We start from the raw sequence: 24,875 nt of genomic DNA, 5'->3' as shown, positions 1-24,875 counted from the left end.
TGCTGATGAGATGGGGGCCAGATCCACCTTAAAGATGCTGAGAGCACACAGAGAGAATGACGGAACTCTGTGACCCCTACCCACGACATTATGACAGAAATGACAAGTACCATCGAGGTGCAGGCATCAGTAATGTGTCCAGTGAGTGTGAAGCTGGACCATCACTTTGGTCTGAAGGCTGCACAAGACACTGGGAAGAGGCCCTGGATTGAGACACCTGCCTTTATCTTGTGCAGGAACCAAGGTTGCACATCTGAGTGACATGAACACTGCTCATCAGAACAAGGAGCCATAGGCAGGGAGACATTCTTGGGAGTTTATTTGCATGGTGAACATTAACACCCATGCCCAGGCTGTGCAACTAAATCTTCTTAACCTCCTAAATATGCCACTACTTCTTGGTAACCCCTGACATCCACAGCAGAGGTGGAGGCAGCCTGCTGATTGCTACGCCCTGTGTGTGATGACCTTGATAGGTGTCCTCTGGAGGGTTGAGACCTGGAGGGACCCGGCCTGCTTTTGGAATCCGGCTGTGTGGCAGTGGCATCTTCCTCAGCTCGTGGAGCCATAGCTGCTGTGGTCACAGGGAGAGAGGATTCAGAGGGGTCAGACACTCCTGGAGTCACCTGGTCTGATCGCCCCAGGGTGTCGAGCTGCTGGTCCTCCTCACTATGGATGCCCGATGGCCCCTGGCTGACTCCTTGAGGAGAAGGGGTAGCTGGAGTGAGACCAAGCTGCCTCACACCCCTCTCGTATATACACTGTTGGAGGCCAACCATGGAGTCAGCGATAGAGTTCAGCTCGCGTAGCAGTGCAGGACTGATTTCCTGAAACAAGGTCTCCATGGCAGCTGCCACCCGACCAGTGTTGTCCTTGGTGCGTTGGCATGCTGGCACTATCGCCTCAGAGTGAAAGTGGACAGACTCCTCCAGCATGCTTTGCAATCTGAGGAGTGCAGCGGACAACCCTTCCTGATGTTCCCGAGCAGCTCCAGCAACTGAGACATGACCGAGCCTAGAGGGTCCTCATCTGACTCGGACTCAGCAGATTTCTGGTCTCCAGCATGGTTGTCTGATGGATGTTGCAATGCTGGATCCTCATTTAGTTGTGCACCGCCGATCTCACCGTCAGCACAGGAACGGTCCAGGTCTTCACCGGCTAGCTGGATGACTCTTTTCAAAGTCTGTGAGGACCTTGATTTCAGGCATTGCTCCATCAGTCTGTGACTTCCCCGTCTTGTTGTGGGCCAGCTTGTCCTGCATGAATAGAGATGGAGAGAAATTAAGCAGGACACCAGCCAGGCCAGATAAGTTTGCCCGGCATGTGAGAGTGGTGAGTGGCCCCATGGACGGGATGAGGACAATGTAGGTGTCTGTGAGACAGTGAATGGTGATGTCCATTGAACTGGCAGTGAGTGAGATCCCTGTGGGTGTGTGATGGGTTTGTGAGTGTGTGAGTTGAGAGTGATGAGAAGAGTGACTTACTCTGGCGGAACGGAAGAGGTCATTCATCATCTTTTGGCACTGGGTGGCTGTCCTCTTTTGAAGGGCGTTGGCACTCACCACCGCTATCACTGCCTCCCAAGCCAGATTGGTGATGCTGCTGGCCCTCTGGAGGCCAGAGTGGGGGTAGAGGACATCATGGTGGTCCTCCACGGTGTCCAATAGATGCCTAAGACCCCATCATTGAATCGGGGGGCTGCAGTCTTCTTGCCTTTCGGGGCCATGTCTTCTGTGCAGCAGTCCTGGGCTGGAAGCTCTGAGCGTTGAGCGCGTGGATACACTTTAAATACAGCACCCTGCGTGAAGAAGCGGTGAAGTGATGGCGTGGCGGGCAAATGAGAGCCCGCCCGCCATCGAAACGGCGTATTTCCCGGGAATGCATGATTAATGAGGCGGGATTGGGACGATGCGGCATGAAAAGCTGCCATTGCGGCCAGTGGGAAAATGTTATTTTTCCCACCCGCTTCCGCGCTTTGTGCAAATCTGGGACAATTCCGCCCATAGAGTCATTAACAGCACAGAAGGAAGCCATTCGGCCCATTGAGTCCATGCTGGCCCCGCACAAAGCAATCCAGTCAGTCCCACTCCCCCGCATGTCATCGTAGCCCTGCAAGCTTATTTCCTTCAAGTGCCCATCCAATTTCCTTTTGAAATCAGTGATTGTTTCTGCTTCTACCAGTCTTGTGGGCAGTGTTCCACGACATTACCATTTGCTGTGTAAAAGAAATGCATCCTAACATTCCCCCTCCATCTCTTGCTCAAAATTTTAAATCTGTGTCCCCTAGTCCTTGTACTAGCAGCTATTGGGAAAAGTTTTTCCTTGTCTACCTTATCTAATCCTGTCATAATCTGGTACACTTCTATCGAATCTACCCTCAATCTCCTTTGCTCCCAGGAGAACCCCAGCTTTTCCAACCTAACCTTGAAACTTAAACTGCACCCCCCCATCTCTGGAACCATTCTCATAGGTCTCCTTTGAACCCTCTCAAGGACCTTCCTAAAGTGTGGTGACCAGAATTGGATACAATACTCTAGTTTGGGCCCAACCAGAACTTTATAAAGGTTCAGCATAACAACCCTGCTTTTGTACTCAATGCTTTATTTATGAAGCCCAAGATTCCATATCCTTTGTTAACCACTCTCTGAATATGTCCTGTCACCTTCTAAGTTCAACGCACATGCACCTCTAGGTCCCTCTATTCCTGCACACTAAGTCTATATTGCATCTCCCTGTCCCTTCTGCCAAAATGCATCACCTCACACTTCTCCTCTGTATTAAATTCCACCTGCCTAATAAAATTTTCTTAATTCTTTTTAACACAATGGGAACACTCTCATGCTACTCTCACATATAATCTACCCATAACTTATGAACATGAGTTAGTACCATACTTTTCTGTTTATAATCACACTTCTAACATTATCTGGTTACAACTACAATGCACTCTAACACAATCTGGTATGATGAACTAACTGGCACAAACTGTACTCATACAACTCTGTAACCCTGCACTTCCAAAAGCTAATGTTGTAGCCTTAGGCACGGATACTGAACAGAAGAAGCCACCCTACTGTAATTTTACTAAATTTTCAAAGAAAGTGATTTTTCTATGCCATTGATCTCTGGAGCTTTACAAAACATGTCTCCTACCAGTTATATAACTACAGAAGGCTATTGTACTTTGGATTGAGGAAATTGTTTTCTAACGAGAATTCACAAAAAGGAGGATGAGAAAATGGAAGAGGCTAGATTGTGGGAACGTACAGCGAGGCATCATACAAGACACTTGTTGCCAGAATTTTGACATACATTCTCGATGTGAACAGACCTTGTCTTTAGTTCTCTGCCCAAAGGTAGATCCAACCCACAGTGCCATGACCTCTACTATGGGTAGGGCAAGGAGACCTGCCCCAAATCAATCCCAGCTGGAATGGAGATTGAACCCCATGCTGTGGGCACCAATTTGATTCACACTGGTCTTCCAGCCAACTGGCACCCCACCAAGGAATCCAAGTTGCTGTGGCAACATATAGTTTTACGTGCATATTGTAGTCTGGAGTTATGGTTGGTGATGAAGAGGCTCCAATTTCTTTCCATCACTTGACTGACCAGGAATCTCTCCTGCTGTTACCGCCTGCCATTAGCAAATGTTGAGAGGATTTACAAGTTGATATTCAACCTGTTTGGCTGCATTATGAATGTGCCTTTCTTGGCCATCAAGCCCTAGAGTGGGACTTGAACCTGGAGCTTCTGGCTCAGAGACAAGGATGCTAACACTGTGCTGCAAGACCTCTTCATGAACAGAAGGCCTTAATTAGATTTCTCAGCCTATCAACACCTCCAAAGATGGCACTCTCCCTCCACCCTCAGAGGTTATTGATAAGATGTACCAGCTGTGGGCTGAAGATATGAAGCTCACTTTAACAGGGAGCACAGATTTATCTGTGGAAGTAAAAATGACAACTTGCATTTATATAGCACCTTTGACATAGTAAAATATTCCAAGGCACTTAAGAGAAGCATTATCAAACAAAATTTGAGACTTCAACCCTGCCTTGAATTTTTTTGCCATTGGATCTCTCCACGTAGCCTCAGGTTACCCCTGTTAAAATTGTCAGGCCATAACTCATCATTATAAAAGTCATTAATGCTTTATAGCTCATAACCTTCTCAATGAAACGTGGGCATTCCAATTCCATATACTGACAAGGTAGCTAATGGTGCAGGGAGACATCAATGGAACACATGTAGCATTGAAAGCTTCATATGACAAACCTCCTCATTTTTGGACCTGATTGATTGCTGTTTGTTGAGCAGCAGACCAGTGAGAAACCAAGGATTAATTAGCATTTGTGAGTTGCAACACGTAAGCCAGACGGGCCTGCTGTCCCTCAATGGATCGATATTCTGCTGCTCTGAAATACAGTTGGCTTACTGGGTTGGCACTACACTCATGCCATTATTGGTACATGTGCTCACTCTATTATCCAAATCATCAGTCCCAGAATTTGGAACGGGATCTGGGCAAAGACAAATGGGCAGGCAGAAGTCTTGTCTTGTTGCACTTGCAATGATGGAGTTTGGCATCTGGAATTTCTACACTGTTGAATGTTGACATTGCTAAGACACCTAAGGGTGAATTTTTACTTTTCCTGCTGGGCAGAGAATGACTATTAGGGGGTTGGTCCACTGTCTATATCCTGTACAATTTTCAGTTCCACTGAAGTCAAAAAGTGAAAATTCATCGCCTAGGTTTTTTCAATTCCATCATCAACTACTTTAACATCTTTCATGCAGTACACGTGCTGGCCATTTTACATTCCTTTATTCAGCACTGTACACCTATCTGTATTTAACTTAATCAGTCATTGACCTTTCACTTATATATTTTATCCGACTCATTATGTAATTTCTGATTGCCTCTCCTGATTTCACAAGTTTTCAGGAGATATCAAACTAAATGTGCATTGAGTTTCTGAATCCAAATCATTAATGTCAATTAGAATCAGCGATATTTCCATCACGAAGCCCTAGGCATCCACTGAGTACTTCCCCCACCCTGATTTAACTTCTATAATGAGTACTCTTTGTTTTCCAACCTTTAGCCAAGTTATTATTCATTCCCAATACACTAGCTCTCATCTACAAAGCGTAATAACAGTCATTTGAACCGTAGCACTGTCATCTATAAACTGTAATAATAATAGTTTTTTGGAGAGTAAACTGACATTTACATTTTGTAATAATGACAAATATTTAGAAGCTTTGAACTGGATTTTCTGATCCAGCGGGGTTCCTGTTAGAAATGGGTCAAGGCAGACCCCATTGTGACACAGTTGAATTTTGTGGGTCAGATTCATTATAGCAATAAGGGCTTGCTACCAGCTCTTTTAGCACTGTCTACTGGAGGAAAGCCTGGGAAATCCGGTGCTTTTGAAGCATTTATATAGGCATCAGCTTATTTAACAGCTGGGAGCATGGACTTTGAATAGCGAGACAAAGAACAGCGTGGCTGAGGATGCTGCAGGACACAGAACTTCGAGTTCACAAGCTGTTCTGTGGAAGTGAATTGTTCCAAGTAAGAGATAGGAAGGAGAAAACATTTGTGACTGAGGGGAGGAAGCCAATAAAATGAAGCAATCAGACACAGAACGAGGAAGTGGCTTGGTATTCAATGCCACCTCCGCATGACAACTTTGTTTTAAGAAATCTAATGATCTCACCAGGGCAAGCAAGGTACAAGGAGGCAGTCATATCATGTGACAATGTAAGTTAAGAAGCACATATTCCATTTCCATCCACCTTTCCCTCATTGTGTGAACCCCATTCTACAATTTATCAGGAATGTGCACAAGATACAATTTACATAATGTGTAGTTGATGCTTTTCAGCATTTATCAACTCAATTAAGAAACACTTATAGAAACCTGGGTTGCATTCCTTATAATGGAAAACGGAGGACTTTAACACTGTCTATTTTAATTTTAAAGGGAGAGTAGCCCATAATGTAGCTCAGAGAACAGCCACAGGTTTTAGACACCCTGTCGCCAACCTCTGATCTCTCGCCCCTGGCGAGAGTGGAGCCTTGCACTCATGGTGAGACATATGGAGGAGTAAGTGTTGGAAAATAGGAGGAGAGTTGACAGATGCAGGTTGGCTATAAAATTGTGTTGTTGCACAGATGTTTGATCACAGGCTCTCTCATTTACAATTGTGTAATAATGGTGCACTTAGATCATGAGCATGCATGCTTATTATGGAACTTCTGCCCATATGGTTCGAATGGGATTCTGTTTTAATTCACATGCTATTGATGTAAAAATTAGATTCAGCTTAAAAGGATTTTTTTAAACTCAACATTTAGACCAAGTTAAAATGTTAATTGGCAAACACTGGGGAGTTTAGCAAGTAGCTCATACCTTGGTGAAAGCAGGACAACCAACATTTACATCAGGGGATAGTTTGCACTTTGTCGCAATTGGCAATCCTGGCAAAAATTGCGTTCATTTCCAAAGTGAAGATATGTTTCAAATTTCCACTCAAACTCATTTGTATAATCACCAAAGTAAAATCTTCCATGAACCAGTGTCACCGGCCAATGCGCTAGAACATAATCTATTTTCCTTGCATTAGAAAGTCTAGTACAGTTTTGTTAATGCAGCTGAAAATGGGTTTATCACAAAAGAAAATTGGCATTTTTAATAAATGTCTAGTTCACCACCTGTGAGTAACTCAATTTTAAAGAACTAAATGATTTTAAGTAACTATACCAAATTATTTATAGTTTTGTTTGTGTACAGTACTCAGCTTCTTAGTAAATTAAATATTTTTTAATAAAGATTTTAAGAGGTGCCTTTTATGCCCTTATTAGAAAGATTAATTTTAAGAGCCTCCTTGAAGGGCCACAAATGAGCACAATTAGTAGAAACTTAACCGGGTGATTAATTCCAACTTCCAGTGAATGATTTTTAAATCAGCATGAAAGATTACAGAAATTTGATTTGTGCAGAATGACACTTGCTTGTGAAATTCCTTGATCTTTTGCTTTGGTTTGGCTCATTTGCTCTACTCCCAGATGTTTACTTTTCATGCAGCTTTGAGACAATGGGAGTTGGAACTTTGTCTCTCTTGGATGTCAGGTAGATAGTATCTGGTGTCTGCTCCACCCACATGATGTAGGAGACCAGGCCAATTTCAGAAACATAGGCCTGAATTTTTCAGGCGGCAGGCGGGCTGTTTGGGAGCGGGCATGGGTGGACGTGAAGCCGTTCGCTGCCTGTGATCGGCTGTGTGCCGCCATTTTATGTGAGCAGGCCAAATAAGGCCCACCCAGCATAATGCATGGCCGGTAGCCGTGTCACATGAGCTGGGACATGTTTGTGATTTCAGTAAAATTTATTTAATGATTTTATAAAACCTTCAGGAAACCTCATCCCGCCCGTGGATGAGGTTTCCTGAAAAACGCGAAGGCCGCTTGGGTTCTTCGCCTGCCCGCCAACCTTAAGGTTGGACGGGCAGTATTGTAAATGAGCTTAATTGCTTTTTTAATGGCCTTAATAGACCGCTGACAGTTTGGTGGCCGCGCAGCCGACTCCAGCATGTGTCCGCCAAATGAAGGATCGAAATGACGCGTGATGACGTCAGGACGCATGCCCGACGTCATCTCGCGTCATTTTACATGTTGGTGCGTCGGGCCAGCCCCGTACGCCGACAGCAATATTCGGGACATGGGATAAAAAGTTAACCATTTGGCCCCTCGAGCCTGCTCTGCCATTCAATGAGACCATGGTTGATCAGTGACCTACCTCCATAGGTTTTTTTGTGCTCGGCCTAAATTAACAGTTGGCAAGCCATATATTCTAGTCACACTCCCTGTCAGCAACTCACAAGGTGGGAAATCCGGTCGGGCAATTTCTGCTTTAAGTGCACTTTTCACTGATGGTTAGTGGAAGTAATGATGAGTAATGGGTGACAGGCAAATGAGTTAGTAGCTATAGCAATGGAGAGAGGTGGCAGAGCAAGTAAATGCCATCAGCATCGTTCCCAAGACTTGGCTGCAGTGCAGGAAGAAATTTGAGATGGTTAAGAACCCCTTTCACACCTCTCTTACTCTATACAGTCCTACACTCCCCTAGTTTGGCCCAAGCACTAACAGACTTTCACTCCTCACTTCCCATGCTTCTCTTCATATCAAAATCAGACAGCTCCCTGCACCTCCTCCGTTGGTGCTCAAACCTTCAAAACCAGCTACTGCCCTCACAATCACATCCCTTTCTTAGCCACACTTGCTGCCTCTTTCTCTCATCATGCACATTGCACCAAAACTGATTCAGACATTTTCAAAATCTCTCAACAGGACATCCACTAATCCAATTCCATTCTTCTTGCAGGAAAAGCTGGCATTTTTAAGAGAAAGCACTAAAAAAAGAGGTGACCTGACTCTTTAAGCATCCTGACACCAATGAGCATCGATCAGCATCATTGGCATAGGGAGAGTCCCCAACATTTGCGATGGCAAGGCTGGAGTCAAACAAAGTAGGGTGTTTGAGCATCTTCCCTTTCTACTAAAGTTTCTCACTCACACTCAGCATGATAAGGTGTTCATTTTTTGCACTGCCACTAATCTGCTATTGCATACCATCGCCACTATTTGTTAACTTTTGTCTCTTTTCTAGGTCCATCAGATGCTTTAGGCCTTGCAGGAGCCTATAAAGGGAACCCCCCCAATGAGGCTACATTACTTGCTCTCATCCTTGAGGAGGTAACTGGACCAGTTCTTGACTGGGATATTGATCACATCATATAGAAGGCAAGTGTCTTTATAAATAACACTTATGCCATGTGTCAGCAGTCCATTCTTCACGAGCAGTCCCGGCAGATGCCCCTGATGCCTCCCTGGCGCTGCCTGAGCTGATTGAGCTGCCAGCCAATCTGATTGCCTGGCAGCTCTGACCTGTGGGACTTCTACCCTAAATGAGCGGCATAAGTCCCACTTGGCCCTCGTTAATGATCCCTGCAGTGCTTTATATCTGCGGGGCGGATTGGTATGCAGCCAACATTTTTTCTGGGCGAGGGGTGGGGAGTGGGGGTGGTGGCATGCTGTCTGCATCCCCATATTATTCCGCCCACTGTCTTTCAGATGCGATGTTCAGATGCCCCTTCAGGTGATTGTAAAAGATCCTGTGATACTATTTCAAACAAGAGCAGATGAGCTCTTCTCGGTGTCTTGGTCAATATGTATCCCTCAAGCCACATCACAGAAAGAGATTAGCTGGTCATTATCACATTGCTGCGTGCGGGAGCTGTGTTTCCCGCATTACAACAGCGGCTATGCTTCAGAAGTACTTCATTACCCATAAATCACTTTGGTGTGGTGAAAGGTGCTATATACATGCAAGTCTTCCCTTTTCATGTGATCTCCTGGACTGGGTTTGATCGCCTGGGAAGTTGGAGAGGAACTGTCCAGAATTTCTATTTTGCTTATTGCCCTGGCTTTTATCCCCTGATATTTTTGTCCTTCGCATACTGTATGGGGGGTACAAGGAGGGATGAAAGAATGTCCTGCCACTCTAGTGTGGAGCTGAGGTGACAGATCACTGGATTTCCCTTGCTCTTCAATTTTATGTGTTCATATGTTCTGAGCAGCAATACAGAAATCAATACCTGCACGCTATAGTGAGTTAGAAGGATCGATGTCAGGTGATTAACATGGCAGAACTGAGCAAGAGCACACACAATTGAAAGAATGGCATTGGAATCAGTTCAATGGAGGGCAGACTCGTGTTCTATCACTGCTGAAGAAACTAGTAGGCAGAATTCAGGAACCCAGACTTTAAAAGAAAGAGGTTTCCTGTGGACTAGCAGTTGCTGAATGCATTCAACTGTCAGCTACCTCTGCTAATTGATTTGTCAAAAAACCTGGTGTCCTTATTACAACAGACGCCCCTAATTATGTTCTTCCCTTTACCAGTCTCTCCCTTTGTTGCTTCCTCCCATTTAAGTGCTTCTGCTCCTTTATGGGGAGGTGATGGCATAGTGGTATTGATGCTGGACTAGTAATCCAAGGACCCAGGGTAATGCTCTGGGGACCTGGGTTTGAATCCCGTCACAGCAGATAGTGAAATTTGAATTCAATTAAAATCTGCAATTAAAAGTCTAATGATGACCATTGTTGTAAAAACCCATCCCTTTCGCGAAGGAAATCTGCTGTCCTCACCTGGTCTGGCCTACATGTGACTCCAGACACAAGAAATGTGGTTGACTCTTAAAAATGCCCTCTGAGCAATTAGGGATGGGCAATAAATGCTGGCCTAGCCAGTGATGCCCACATCCCCTGAATGAATAAAAAAAAACCCTGAACATCCCAGTGACAAAAACCAGTCATAAGGAGAAAAAACATTGGGAGATACACTTTGCAGGTGAAATAAGCACCACTTGGCAGTATCAGGCATGGTTGAAGCCCACCCACCCTGTTGCTAATGTGGAATTAGAGAAAAATCCAGCCAAAAACAATTACCTTGACCCTTTCAGGTTTCCTGCCCTCCCAACAGAAGTGGCACAACACCAGCAGTACACTTCTGATGGTACAAACATTCTGTATATTGTCCAAAGGGTCAAAATGAAAGATTTCCTCATAACTTAAAGACAGAAGGACCATCGAACCAGCATGTATCCAACCGTTTGCATATCACAGCCATATGTGATTTAAATTAAACCTGATTCTTATGAATGAAATATTTATCAGTCCAGTACTGATTAGAGTAATTGCTGCTGAATGTTAATTATCTTTTGGAACAAGGAATTCTGTACATCTGACTGGGGACAGGCAATGTTTGAGGCTGCGAAAAACTTGCCCACAAAAGACTGATTGTTTCATAAGATTCTGGGTTCCTGCCAGGAAAACAATTCCACACTACTGTGTTCTTCAGCAAACATTCCCAGGGGATGGTAAGAAGAGAATTGGCTTTCAGCCCAGCCACTTTGACAACTCTCCCTTGCTGAGGCAAAAACACCATTGAAATTTATTGGTATTCTTCAAGAAAGGGGAGAAAGACACAGAGAGAGAGAGAAAGAGAGGGAGAGAATGAAAGAGACAGAGGAGAGAGAGCGAGGAGGAAAGATTTGTATTTCGACTAACAAAACTGTACACTCAAATGTGAAAGCCAAAAAGCGGAAGAAATATAAGATTGGTTTAGCTGTTGATCTCTGCTGATGGGTGATCTTGATGTTATAACTGAGATGGAGGAGCAATTGAGCTTGCTGCATTGTTGAACTATGTCTATGTCAAACTATAATGCCCCAGCGAAAGATAAAGGAATAGTTGGATTAAGGTTTTAAACAATTTAACATAAAGCAGCATGTATCAGTTCCCGCACATTTTATAAATGTCTTGTAAATGGACAGGTCACAGTCCGTTTCTAACTGATGGCTATGGTGTAGAAGGGAGGATTTCAGATTCCTAGTTCATGAATTCCAGGGCAGAAGGAAGTTGGACTTCATTTGAATTAAACTGGTAACAATGTCCTTGCAGACATCGAAATGTGGACAGTGGAGAAGCACATAAACCAATAAAACAGAAGGAAAAATGCTGCAAACTAAAGACAACAGGGAAAAAAAAAGGATTGGAGCTAATAAAGTTAGAGAGAATGGTTGTTATGGATAGAACATAAAAAGCATCTTAAAGGCTAGACTTAAGAGTCTTTATAAAAATACAAGGAACATCAGGAATTTTTTTTGGAATTGACTAAAACTAGACTTTTAAATTGGGTATAAAAACTAGCTGTAAAGGTTTTGGAATAATTTAATTGTAATTTGTATTGTTTTAGGACTTGGATGTGTGGGAGGGCCGGTTAGCTCAGTTGGCTAGCATATGGATCAGATTAATGCCAACGTGGGATTCAATCCCCAGTTCTGGCTGAGGTGGGCTTGAGGCCTGCCTCCTTGCCTTACCCGCAGTAAAAAATCATGGCACTTTGCCATGGTTAGGCGAATTATTGCCAAGGACCTGCCTTCAGGCAGAGAACTGAAGATGATGTGAGATCCCAGCAATGTACCCCAGATTGCTGATAGAGCTGTGGTGTTTTGCTAGGATTTCTTGTTGTCTGCACTGTACTGTCCTTTCGAATGAAGGCAGCCTTAGGGGCACTACAGAAGTCACTGCTAAGTGATGGTTCCCTCTGAGATTTAGTCGAAAGAATATGGAATGAATGATAAAAATGCTGCACTTTTGAATATTTTGGAATAGTTTAATATTGTGTACATCAAGCTTTGTACAACTAGTTAGTTTCTGTATGCTTTTGTTTCTATGTAATTATTTCAATTATAAATATGCCTAGTGGTTTTAGCCTGAACAATGTGATATTTACTGTTTTTCAAAGAGACCAGGAGATTATGGCAGGCAGCCTATGTAGCCCCTGGCACAAAGCTCCATGGTAAAAGAATAATTGTTAGCTCAATGGTGTCCCAATACCCTCATTAAGCATAGGGTTGAACATTTTATTTCAAAGATATGGGTCTGCTTAAGGCAATAGACTTTTTGAGCTAGGGGTGTTGGCTGAAAGCCTGCTCTGCATCAATTGCATTTGGAATGTTTTAATAACAAAACACATCCTGTAGTCTGCTGGCTGCACCAATCTGCTTCAGAATGGCTGCTAAAATTAATACTCTGTCAGATATTGTTAACAGAGTACGCATAAATTACAGAATAAAACTGATATGAAACACTCACACTTCCTAAAGCAGTGTTATCCAAGTGAAATCAGTGACCAGCTACAGGTGTGGCTGCAGAGACTCTGTTTTAGCCAAGCGCACAACGTTTAGTTGAAAATGCCTTAAACACAATACAGGTAAATGTACAATTACTTAACAAATATTTACCACCATTCAGTGTGAAACTTTGTTGACTTTCTCTTTCACCAACTTTTGGAAGTCTGGCATGAATTTATCAGACACAGTGCGTAGTGCAGCTTCTAGGTTTATGTTCAATGGTTGCAAACGATTGGATGTTGTTTGCCCTTTGCCATGACATGCCTGAAGGAGCTGCTCATTATTGATTGAGTTTGCTTTCTTCTGTTAGCCTGCAGTGGACATTCTGATTGGTTGAGCTGACTATGAATGACAGCTCCCCTCTCTGTATGATGATGCTCATGCTTCCATAGTATTGGAATGTGCCATTTTTAACAGTGTTGTGTGTCATTTTAGCATATAACCAATAAGCAATAGCCAAGGAAGTAAAGAACACACACAATCAAAATACTCTCTTTTCTGTCTTACCATTTTACCAACGAAAGCCCAAATTGGTTAAAGTACATATGCATATGCCATGTAAATATAAGTAGCCATCACAAGCAATGGTGTCTATTCCTCATTTTTATTTACTATTCAAAAATGTATTTAGCTACATCTAGATTTCCAATTAGTCACGCATGGCTACAGAAACTAATATGTTGGACCACAGTGTCCTAAAGTACATGAGAAGGAGAAATGAATAAAAAAGCAGAAAAGGTTTTATATTCTTTCTTACAAGACAATGATTTGGAACCACACAAAAGACGACATGGGGTGTATAAACTCCTTTTTTATTTAAAAGTTTGCACTGGTAAGAAGAAAACACTTGCATTTAACTATTGCCTTTAATGTCCTTAAGACATCCCAAAGCAATTAACAGCCAATTAACTATTTTGAAGTGTAGTCACTATTGTTTTTTAGCATAATTATTAGCTGGTTATGTACCACAAGACCCCTGAAACATTAAAGAGATAAATGACCAGTTGATTTGTTTGTTGTTGTTGGTTATGGGCTGAGTGCTAGGCATGACACTGGAAGAACTATCTTGGTCTTTCTGAACAGTGCCTGGGATAATTTATGTTCACATTAACAGACAGACCTTGATTAACATCTCATTCCAAAGACAGAACCTTTGACTCCTTCAGTGTTGCAGTGAAATTTTAGTCCAGGCTACATGCTTAGAGTGGGGCTTGAACTTATAACCTTTTAATTCAAGGGTGAGAATGTCACCACTGAGCAAAAGTGCCACTTAAGGAAAGGCAGTAAAAAGAGATAGTTCTGACAAAAGGATATTGATTTCTCTCTGTTTTTCTCTCTCCACAGTTGCTGCCAGATCTGCTGAGCATTTCCAGCATCTTCTATTTCAGTAAAAAGAGAACTGTGAGGTGGTTGAATTGCCTTCAGGGTTTAGGAGCTTTCGTTTGCTCCTCTCAAGAGGGGTGAAGAAAGGCTCTTTATCTGATTTGCACACAGCATTTGTAACAAGATAGATGAGTTGACGGCATGAATAGAAATAAATGAATATGACTTGATAACTATTACAGAGACGTGGTTGCAGGGTGACCAAGACTGGGAACACAATATTCAAGGGTATTTGACATTCCGGAAAAATAGGCAAAAAGGAAAAGGAGGTGGGGTAGCTTTGTTAATAAATGAAGGTTTCAGTCTGGTGGTGAGTAGTGATATAGGTGCAATAGATCATGATGTGGAATCAGCTTGGGCGGAAATAAGGAATAGGAAGGGGAAGAAGTCATGGGTGGGAGTTCTGTCTATAGGCTCCCGAAGTGTTACCTCACTCTAGGACAAAGTATAAATCGGGAAATAATGGAGGCATGTAAGAAGGGCGCTACAATAGTCATGGGTGATTTTAATCTGCATATTGACTGGAGACATCAGATTTGCAGGGGTAACATGGAAGATGAATTTGTAGAGTTCATCAGGGATTGTTTCTTAGAGCAATATGTTGCAGAACCTACCCAGGAACAGGCTATTTTAGATCTAGTAATGTGTAATGAGGTGGGATTAACAAGAGGCATCATAGTTAAGGATCCTCTAGGGGGTAGCAATCTCAACCTGGTACAATTTCAAATTCAGTTTGAGGGCGAGCAACTTGGGTCTCAAACCAGTGTCCTCAACTTAAATAAGGGCAATTAAATAAGGGCAATTACAGAGGTATGAAGAAAGAGTTGCCTAAAGCGGGCTGGGAAAATAGACCACGGGGAAGGTCAGTGGATGAGCAGTGACAGACATTTAAGCAGATATTTCATAATGCTCAGCAAAAAGTTATCCCGGTCAAAAAGAAGGACTCGATGAGAAGGATGAGTCACCCATGGTTAACAAAGGTGGTCAAGGAGAGTATCCGATCAAAAACTAAGGCATACAAAGTGGCAAAAACTAGTGGTAGGCCAGAGGATTGGGAAATTTTTAGAAACCAGCTGCAGATAACGAAAAAGCTAATAAAAGAGGGAGAAAATTGATTATGAAAGTAAATTGGCAAGAAATATAAAAACAAACAGCAAGAGCTTCTACAGGTATATGAAAAGAAAGAGAGTGGCTAAAGTGAGCGTGGGACCCTTGGAGGATGTGACTGGAGAATTGATAACAGGGAACAGGGAAATGGCAAATAATTTAAATCAATATTTTGCATCGGTCTTCATGGTGGAGGACACTGTAAACATCCCAAAGATACGAGATAACCAAGGAGCTAATGGGAGGAAAGATCTTGTAACAGTCTCTCTCATGAGCGATAAAGTATTTGACTTACTAATGGGACTAAAGGCAGACAAGTTGCCAGGACCTGATAGCCTGCATCCAAGGGTTTTAAAGGAAGTGACTGCAGAGATAGTGGAGGCATTGGTCGAAATATTCCAGAACTCATTGGATTTCAGGAGGGTCCCAGCAGAAAACCGCTAATGTGACGCCCCTGTTCAAGAAAGGAGGAAGACAAAAACCGGAAACTATAGGCCAGTCAGCCTAACATCTGTCATTGGGAAAATGCTGGAGTCCACTATTAAGGAACAAATAGCAGGACACTTCGAAAAGCTTAACGCAATCAAACGGAGTCAACATGGTTTTGTGAAAGGGAAATCACGTTTGACAAATTTGTTAGAGTTCTTTGAGGATATAACAAGCAGAGTTGATAAAGGGGAACTGGTAGATGTAGTGTATTTGGATTTCCAGAAGGCATTCGATAAGGTGCCACATAAAAGATTATTGCACAAGATAGGAGCTCATGATATTGGGGTATTAGCATGGATTGAGGATTGGTTAACACACAGAAGACAGAGTCAGGATTAATGGGTCTTTTTCAGGTTGGAAAAATGTAACTAGTGGAGTGCCACAAGGGTTAGTCCTAGGGCCTCAATTATTTACTTTCTATATTAGTGACTTGGAGGAGGGGGTAGAGTGCAATGTATCCAAATTTGCTGATGACACAAAAATGGGTGGGAGGGCATGTTGTGATGAGGACATGAGGAATCTGCAAGGGGATATAGACAGGTTGAGTGAGTGGGCAAGAACTTGGCAGATGAGTTTAATGTAGGAAAGTGTGAGGTCATGCACTTTGGTAAGAAGAATCAAAAGGCAGACTATTATTTAAATGGAGAGTATAATATCGTCCGGGTTGATAACAACAATGTCAATTGGGTTATTTTTAAATATGACGGACACCTTATTGTTCCTGATTCACAACGCACAGAATACGAGGAATTTAAACTTCAATGCACAAATGACCGTAAAAAGTGCAGCACAGAGGGTTCTTGTGCATGAAACACAAGAAGTTAACACGCAGGTGCAGCAAGTAATTAAGGAGGCAAATAGAATTTTGGCCTGTATTGCTTGGGGGTTGGAGTTTAAAAATAGGGAAGTCTTGTTACAACTGTACAGGGTGTTGGTGAGGCTGCACCTGGAGTACTGTGTACAGTTTTGATTCCCATGTTTAAGAAAGGATATACTGGCATTGGAGGCAGTTCAGAAGAGATTCACTAGGCTGATTCCTGGGATGAAAGGGGTTGACTTAACAAGAACGGTTAAACAGGTTAGGCCTTTGTTCATTAGAATTTAGAAGAACAAGGGGTGATATTGAAACGGGTAAAATTCTGAGGGGGCTTGACAGGGTAGATGTTGAGAAGATGTTTCCACTAGTGGGGGAATAGCAAACTAGGGGACATAGTTACAGAATAAGGGGACACTCGTTTAAAACTGAGATGAGAAGGAATTTCTTCTCTCAGAGGGTAGTGAATGTCTGGAATTTTCTACCCCAGAGTGTTGTGGAGGCTAGATCACTGAAAGTATTTAAAGAGGAGGATTTTTGAAATATTGGGGAGTTGAGGGCTATGAGGAGCTGGCACGAAAGAGGAGTTGAGATTTGGGACAGATAAGGCATGATCTTATTGAATGGCGAGGCAGGCTTGAGGGGCCAAATGGCCTACTCCAGCTCCTATTTCTTATGTTCTTATGTTCTAAAAGAAGAGTACTAAACCGTTGTTGCAAAGAAGAGAAGGGCAGAGAGGAAGTGCACATGTCAAATTTCTATAACTCGCTTTCCAATAATGATTAATCATCTGTCCCATCAAGTTTGGGAACCATGAAGCCTTGTAGTACACCAGAGAAGAACTGAAGTATGGTGGTTTGTGGGACAGCCTCAGCTGAATGGGGTAAGCCTGAATCCAAACTGACTTCAATTGGCAACAGAGACAAGCGGACACTGGGTCCAAAGCACTGATGATTGCGTGAACTGTTGATGGTTGCAACATACAAGCCTAGAGAAAAAAAAGTGTTTCTCTGAAAATTGCTAGGGCCTCTTTCTCCCTGCTTAATCAAGGTCTTCTAGATTGACTCATCACAGGGCGATGCAGAACCTGGGATAAGAAAAACATCACCAAGGTAGTTTAACTCCAACAGCTGAAAGATAAATTTCACCTCACTAAACACAATCTATACCATTATTAAACAGAATCTACCTAACCTTCCAAAGATTCTGACATAAGCAGATCTTCCCCAAACTGTAGTCTCTTCAACATAAGCACACCACCTCCAATCATTGCACCATCTTTGTCCAGAGATCAAAAAACTCTGGATCTCCAAAGAGCATTGGAAATACATAATATGTAAAGAGAGCAGAACAAAATTAGTTATGGAATCAGACTCTACAAAACTACCATCAATGGCAGATCGTGAGGGGCCAGCCCAGAACAATGCATCAATTGTAATGCATGGGAGAAGACTATTGATGGAATTGTACCCAAAAAGGCATAATGCTAGACACTTTCTGGTTGTTCACCTGCATTCTGCCATTCTAGATAATGCTCCTGCACTCTGTAAACACACTTACCATTCCTGGAATCACAGACCTGTACCCACTGAGCTTACCACAGGACATTGAGTTCTCTGTCAACATGTACCATTTTGCTCTCCTTATTTAAGGAAGTAAATGCATTGGAGATGGCTCAAAGGAGGTTTACTAGATTGATACCTGTAATGAGCAGGTTGTCTTATGAGGAAAGGTTGGAGAGACTGGGCTTGTTTCCACTGGAGTTTAGAAGAGTCAGGGGGTGATTTGATTGAAGTATACAAGATCCTGAACGGCCTTGACAAGGTGAACATCAAAAGGATGTTTCCTTTTGTGGGTGAGTAGAACTAAGGGGCACTGTTTTCAAATTAGGGGTCACCCTTTTAGGACAGAGATGAGGATATTTATTTTTCTCAGGGGAACTCTCTGCCTCAGAAGGCGGTGGAGGCTGGGTCATTGAATATTTTTAAGGCAGGAGTAGATTGATTAAGGGAATCAAAGGTTATCGGGGTTAGATGGGAATGTGTAAATCGAAACATAAGAGGATCAGCCATGATCTTACTGAATGGTGGAGCAGGCTCGAGGGGCCGAATGGTCTACTCCTGTTCCTATTTCTTATGCTCTTATGTACACCTGTCACTGATGATGGAAAGAAGAAACATTTTGCTCTACTGGGTGCAGTCCTCTCTGCAACAAATGTATGGACAAAGTAGTTGTGTTATGTATATTTGCTACTCAGAACTGGTAACTTAAGGATTACACCTGAAAGCCACATGTCCCCAATGATCGTCACAACCACAAACTGCTCCAAAAAATGCCACAACAGAATGGCTCCATCCCAGATAACTACTTTAAATCCTCCCCATTGTCTGATTTACATTTTAGTGCGGACATTGTCACCATAACAGTTTAGCTGAAGAGTAGCCTATATGAATAACTTCCTATGCCCCAGCTTGTCCCAAAGTCATAAGACTCAGGACCCTTTATATCTATATTGTCTCTCTAGTCATCTGTTGATGTATATAATCTTTTCCAAAATTTGGCACCAGGGGTAATCCCACAATTACTACTCTGAAGTAATTAGTAGTAATTAATACATGAGTAGTCGAAAAACTAATCCTTCAAACTGTTTCTGCAAGACTCTTGTACTACTCTTTCTTGTGTCATTGGTTCTTAAAACACCATGAATTCAGACTGTTCTCCCCTTTCCAGAAGTTTATTCAGTAGTTCCATTTGGTTCAGCACTTTGAGACCTAAAAGCAATACCCATTTGGAACGCCAGCACTAGCAGCAGATCAGGTTGTCCATAGGAATCCATAACTGTTTTCAGTTAAATATAATATCTCTTGTTTCTCCATGTGTCAGTCCCTTGCTTTTTGGTGTTATGGTGCTGCTCTTGATTGCTGCCTCATTCCCGTTGCCTCCATTCTTGTTCTTATCATAGATGGCAAGAACCATTTGCATGTCCAGGCATCAGGGTTTTCCTAAAGGGGTTTCTGCTGTACCCTGTAGTTCAGTCACTAATGTTTTCCCCTTTGCATTACTGTTGCTCTCCAGCTGCATGGTTGATTATCCTATCCAGCAGAAATAAACCTTCTCCCCTGTCTAATCATTACCTCAGCTCCCTATCATCTCCATAAATTCCATGATTGGGTTCATGGTTGGAATTGGAGATCCAGCGCTTTGTAAAGTACATGAAATAATCTGGACATTCTTTATCAATGAAATCAAATTCTTTATCATTAAGCCTTACCTGAAACTAGACTGGAAACAATGAGTGGCAGCACCAGCATCTGCAGCATCCTCATCAGCAACTCACCCGGGAAAGAGAAATACTTAATCTCACGATAGGACAGCTTGTAGGGGCGGAGGGTAAAACCTAGAATTATACCTGTTAAAAAGGTAAAAGTAACCTGAGTTTCAGTCTGATATATTAATCACAAACAGATACATTCTTGATGACTTTGTCATAATTAATAAACTTGTGTTCAACAGATACAGGCAAGAGGAGGAGTTTGGAAAGCTAAAAATTACCTTATAATCCAGAGGTGCAAAAAGGAGCGGAGCAGAAAGACAGTGGGGCAGAGAGAATGAAGAAGAAGGGAAGAGGTGAAATGTCAGCTTGTTATCAGTTATTAGTTATTATCAATTGTTATTAGTTACCATTCCTTGGTGCTGTCCTTTCAAACAGCGAAAGATGAATAATAACTCAATTTTTAGCATGCTCGAAGTATGTTGCATGACAACCACAACTTTAGAACTTGACCGCCCTGTCGGGACTCATTTTAATATATCTGGTGCATGTGAACATGTGGGCACACTACTGGGCCCAGAAATGAAGGAGAGAGGAAGTCTCAATGCTTCTGGAGCCTTAAAAGCAGCAAAAGCCTTAAAGGGAGAAAGCACAATGGCAGCATCGTGAAACAAACAGTAATGTTTGTGTATTACATAGTGCATGAAATCTTTAATCCAAGTGCCAACTGTTGATTAGTATTGAACTAATCAAGCCAGCCAAAAGCTGGGATTTACTTTTCTGCGGCTTTTTCATTTGGTTAAATGGAACACCCCAGGTTTTCTCATTTATTTAAACACAACATTTCTGGTTAATGTGTCTGTCTGCTGCTGTACTATGGAATTGACAGCAGTAGCATCCCCCTGTCTTCCTTAGCGTCTACCTTGGAAGGTGGTGGTGAAATGGCAGCACAATGCAGGAAATCTGTACAAATACGCACACACAGAGATGGATGGAATAGAGGACTGGTTCAGGAACAGGGAAGATTGCAGGTTGCTGGTTGGGGAAGCATTTGCTTATCAGAAGAATGTGCATTGAATCAGGGCCAGACAGATGTCTATTGCAGTTCTCAAGTCTCCTGGTTCCTGTTTCATGGCCTGATTCTTGTTTCTCCTCTCTTAGCTCATCTTCAGATGTTTCTTCCTGCTATTCCTCCAGTTGAATTTCCCTCTCAATAGCCAAATTATGGAGTCAGCAGTAGACAACAATGGCTAGATATTGGCTGGAGAGTACAGAGGAGAACCTCGGACAGTTGAGCCAGTGGAATCACTGCATTAAAATTCCTATTATTTGATCAATTATGGCCCTGGTTGTTGAATGAGCATCACTGTAGCAATATTTTACTGTTGTATTGGGATGCAAAGGAAACACGCATACTTCATCTTCCAAAAGCCAGACTCTCACAGTTAGAGGGATCCTCAAAACAGATATAGAGGGACCGGAGAGGATGCATAACAGATTCACAAGGTTGATACCAGTACTGAGGGGATATATTTATTGGGAAAGGTTGAACAGACTGTGACTCCAAGTCTGAGACTCTTGTCCTGATAGAGGTCTTCAACATAATGAAAGGGTTTGATCGGGTAGACATAGGTAAAATGTATCCACTTGTGGGGAGTCCAAAACTTTAGGGGCATAAATATAAGTTGCCACTGGTAAATTAAATAGGGAATTCAGGAGAAAATTCTATACTCAGAATGGTAAGAATATGGAACACATTACCACAAGTTGTAGTCAATGTAAATGGATACATTTAAGAAGAAGTTAGCTAAGTGCATGATAAAGAAAGGAATAGAAAGATATGCTAATAAGGTTAAATGAAGAGGTGAGAAGGTTCGTGTAGAGCATATATAAATTGGACTGAATGGCCTGTTTCTGTGATATAAACTTAATGTGAACCGATGAATGAATCATGCACTGGTTATCTCAAATTCACATAATTCAACGACAATGACGATAAACTAATCTGGACATTGTTGGAATGATTCCTTTGCTGATCATATAAGGGATATATTCCTGGAAGAGCTCAAGGAGCATATGGTTTCCATTTGGACTATTCCCTGTGCTCTGGAAAACTTACTATGCAAAAATCTTAAGGGCACAGCTGCAGAAGGGGTTTAGGAGAAGTGGACGTACTGCTTCACCCTATAAAAATGGCATTTGTAACCTGGATTAAGCACTGACAAACAGAAGACGAGCTTAGATCACCTTCTGTACCGTACAAGGCACCAGATGCCAAGAAATTGAGAGCCATTGCAGCTGTGGGTCCCCCAGGAAGCAAAAGCAACATATGTGTTCTGGCAGGGGCAGACTGGTTCCCCAGAAAGGGTATGGAATTTTTCTGGATTCTCATTGGAAATGCTATCCAATTTTTTTTTAAAACAGGAACTGAAATTTTCAAACAATGAAATCAAAACAGAGAACTCAAAAATTACATATTTCATACTAACAGGAATGAATTTTCCCATGCAACTTTCTTTTGCTTTTTTTAATGCTTTCAATTACAGTTTTTACTTGAAACTCTCAGACTCTTCTAAAACCCTAGGCTTGGATTTAACTGTCCAAAACTGTAGCTCTGTGAACTGAATTTGGCCGTGCAGTTGAATATGATATTTTCTTTTCCAGGATATGTAACTTTTAGTTAGATGTAGCAATGGAATATTTTACTCTAGTTTCTAGCAATTTCTGCACAATAGCTATTCTTCAAATAGTTTTGAAAAATAAGAGGCCAAATTTCTAAAGCTTTATTGAAGTATAAATTACATTGAGTGCTTTTAAAACAATCTGTGTGTGAGGAGCGAAAGAGAAAAGCAAATTATAGTGTTCTGGTAGTACACCTGTTGTAATTTTTTATTTGTATTCTACAAACTTTAGAAAGTATATTCAGCTCAGAGAGGGGTTCAAGGAGAGATATTGTGGCCTGAATTTTCGTTAAGTTGGAAGAGCTCTGCGTCTTAGCCACAATAGTGCTAGAGCTCAGAATCGCAAGACCCGCCCCCGAATTGGCACCCAACATTTTTGGCTGGGGGAGGGGTTGGAAAAGAAGGCAGGTAGAAGGCCATTGGTTGGTATGGAGGGTATGTGGGGCCATGAGAAGTGGGTAGTGGAGCGTAGGTTATCAGGAGGTTATGAGGAGACATGGGGATGGGTAGAGAGGCATAGGTTTGCATGGAGATTATGAGGGGCCATAGGATGGGTGGGGGCCATGAGGTGGCATGGATGGGGAATGGGGAGCATGTGGGGGGTGAGGGGTTTTGAGGGGCGAGGACTGATTTTTGTTTTATTGTAACTGGGATGATGAAGCCCCAGAGCATGAGGCAGGCCTTTTAATCAGCCTGCCTTGGCACTCGGCAGCTCCTATGGCTGCCTCCAAACCCTTTCCAGGGGTGGCAGGCCTGATTCCAGTTAGCACCCACCCACCACCCCACCCCTCCACAACAAAATGCAGACCATGTGGGCACTTTCTCCTGAGTTGAGTTTGCGAAGTTGAGAGTTTACCTGACTCTGCACTCCTACCTTGGTAGCAGAAATTTGGACCAGTGTTTTTCTTCTGTAATATTACTTCAACTTGCAAATATATTTTGAAGTTAACTAATAATTTCACCTGTGTTTTGGAAGTCCAGCTTCAGAGTGCAGAGTGGCAGAACTTGCAAGGGTGAGCTAAATCTCTTAAAGTTTCAGGCTGCAGCCAGTCCTGAGAAATCTTTAAAGTAATTCAGTGTCAGAAGTGCAGTTTGAAAGAAACCAGTCGCTAAAGCCTGATCCCCGAGTCAGAGCTCGTCCGAAAAAAAGAGAACAAATTAACCAAATTTTTTGGGAACATCACGACTGTTCAGCTTGGTAAAAGGTAAGCAGAAGCTATGATTTGATGTACTCACGAGTCAAAAAGTAAAACGCTGAACAAGATAAGTCTGCAGGCAGCCGATCCTGGCAGCCATTGTTAAGATTTTTTTCAAGCTGAGCATCATTGCCATTGTTGCAGAGCCTGACAAAACTGGCAAGCACAGGAATTCCCTTTGGCTCCGAGTGAATGGCGAAGCTATCCTGAAATTCAGACAGCTGTTACATACACTTATAAAAATTTAACCATGGATCAGAAATCCACACTTCTAAGTAAATTCAGACTAATCCAAGGCCCAGATCAATCATGAAATTGGGCACTTTGGAAGAAAAGATTCTTAAAATACAGCATTGCTTCAGGTTTAAATAAAAAGTCAGAAGAAGAGCCGGTGAACATGCTGCTTCGCTTGGTCAGCCTGATTGCGGATAACATTATTGCAAGATGGGATTAATGAATGATCCACAAAATTTGAAAAGGTATTAAAATCAATTGGCATTTATTTTATTCTAAGAAGCAATAAAATACTCAAGAGCTAAATTCAGTAAGAAAGTCCAACAAACAGGAGAACCTGTTGATTCGTTCATCAATGATCTGTACATTATAGCAGAAGGTCGCAAATACGGAGATTTAAAATTGGAACTCAGAGACAGAATAGTAGTAGAAGTGGATGACACATTCTCTGACCTTCTGCAAGCAAAGGGAGATCTAACCCTGGAAAAGGCAATCCAGACAGTTAGACAGCCAGAACTCCATGAGCAACACATGACCATTTTAAGAGAGAATAAGTCATGGTGCAGAGGTCAACACACAGTCCAGCTAGTTAAGCAACAAAGGAACTATGTCTAGGAAAGTAATACCTGAACTAGCCAGAACAGCAATCATGCCAATTCTGTGGAGCGAAGAACCCCCATAAGCGAGAACAGTGTCCTGCGAGTCCAATGCTTCCCGTGCAACAGGATTGGACACAATGGCAAACTGTGCAGGGCAGAAACTCTGAAACACACAGAAGGCCCAAAGATTGTCCACGAGGTTGAGACTGCAAGCCTGGAAGATACACAGCCATGCTTCTTGGGTGAGGTCAATGATCTTGGTTTCTCATTTTGGAATGTGGACATTTCAGTCAATGGCCATTTAACAAATTTTAAATTAGACACAGGAGCCAG

At 42.4% G+C, this 24,875-nt stretch overlaps 1 protein-coding gene across 1 annotated transcript in view; it reads right to left on the bottom strand.

The window, feature by feature from the left end:
* slc1a6 (solute carrier family 1 member 6) overlaps nucleotides 1–24,875 on the bottom strand; it is a 106,500-nt gene that overhangs the window by 31,326 nt on the left and 50,299 nt on the right. Inside the window, exon 3 of the mRNA XM_078555833.1 lies at nucleotides 19,833–19,970. Coding sequence (XP_078411959.1) covers nucleotides 19,833–19,970 — 138 coding nt within the window. The remainder of the gene's footprint in view (nucleotides 1–19,832; nucleotides 19,971–24,875) is intronic.

Source organism: Cetorhinus maximus, chromosome 13 (genome assembly GCF_964194155.1).
Source record: "Cetorhinus maximus chromosome 13, sCetMax3.hap1.1, whole genome shotgun sequence".
NCBI lineage: Eukaryota > Metazoa > Chordata > Chondrichthyes > Lamniformes > Cetorhinidae > Cetorhinus > Cetorhinus maximus.
This window is presented reverse-complemented; position numbering and strand designations above follow the sequence as displayed.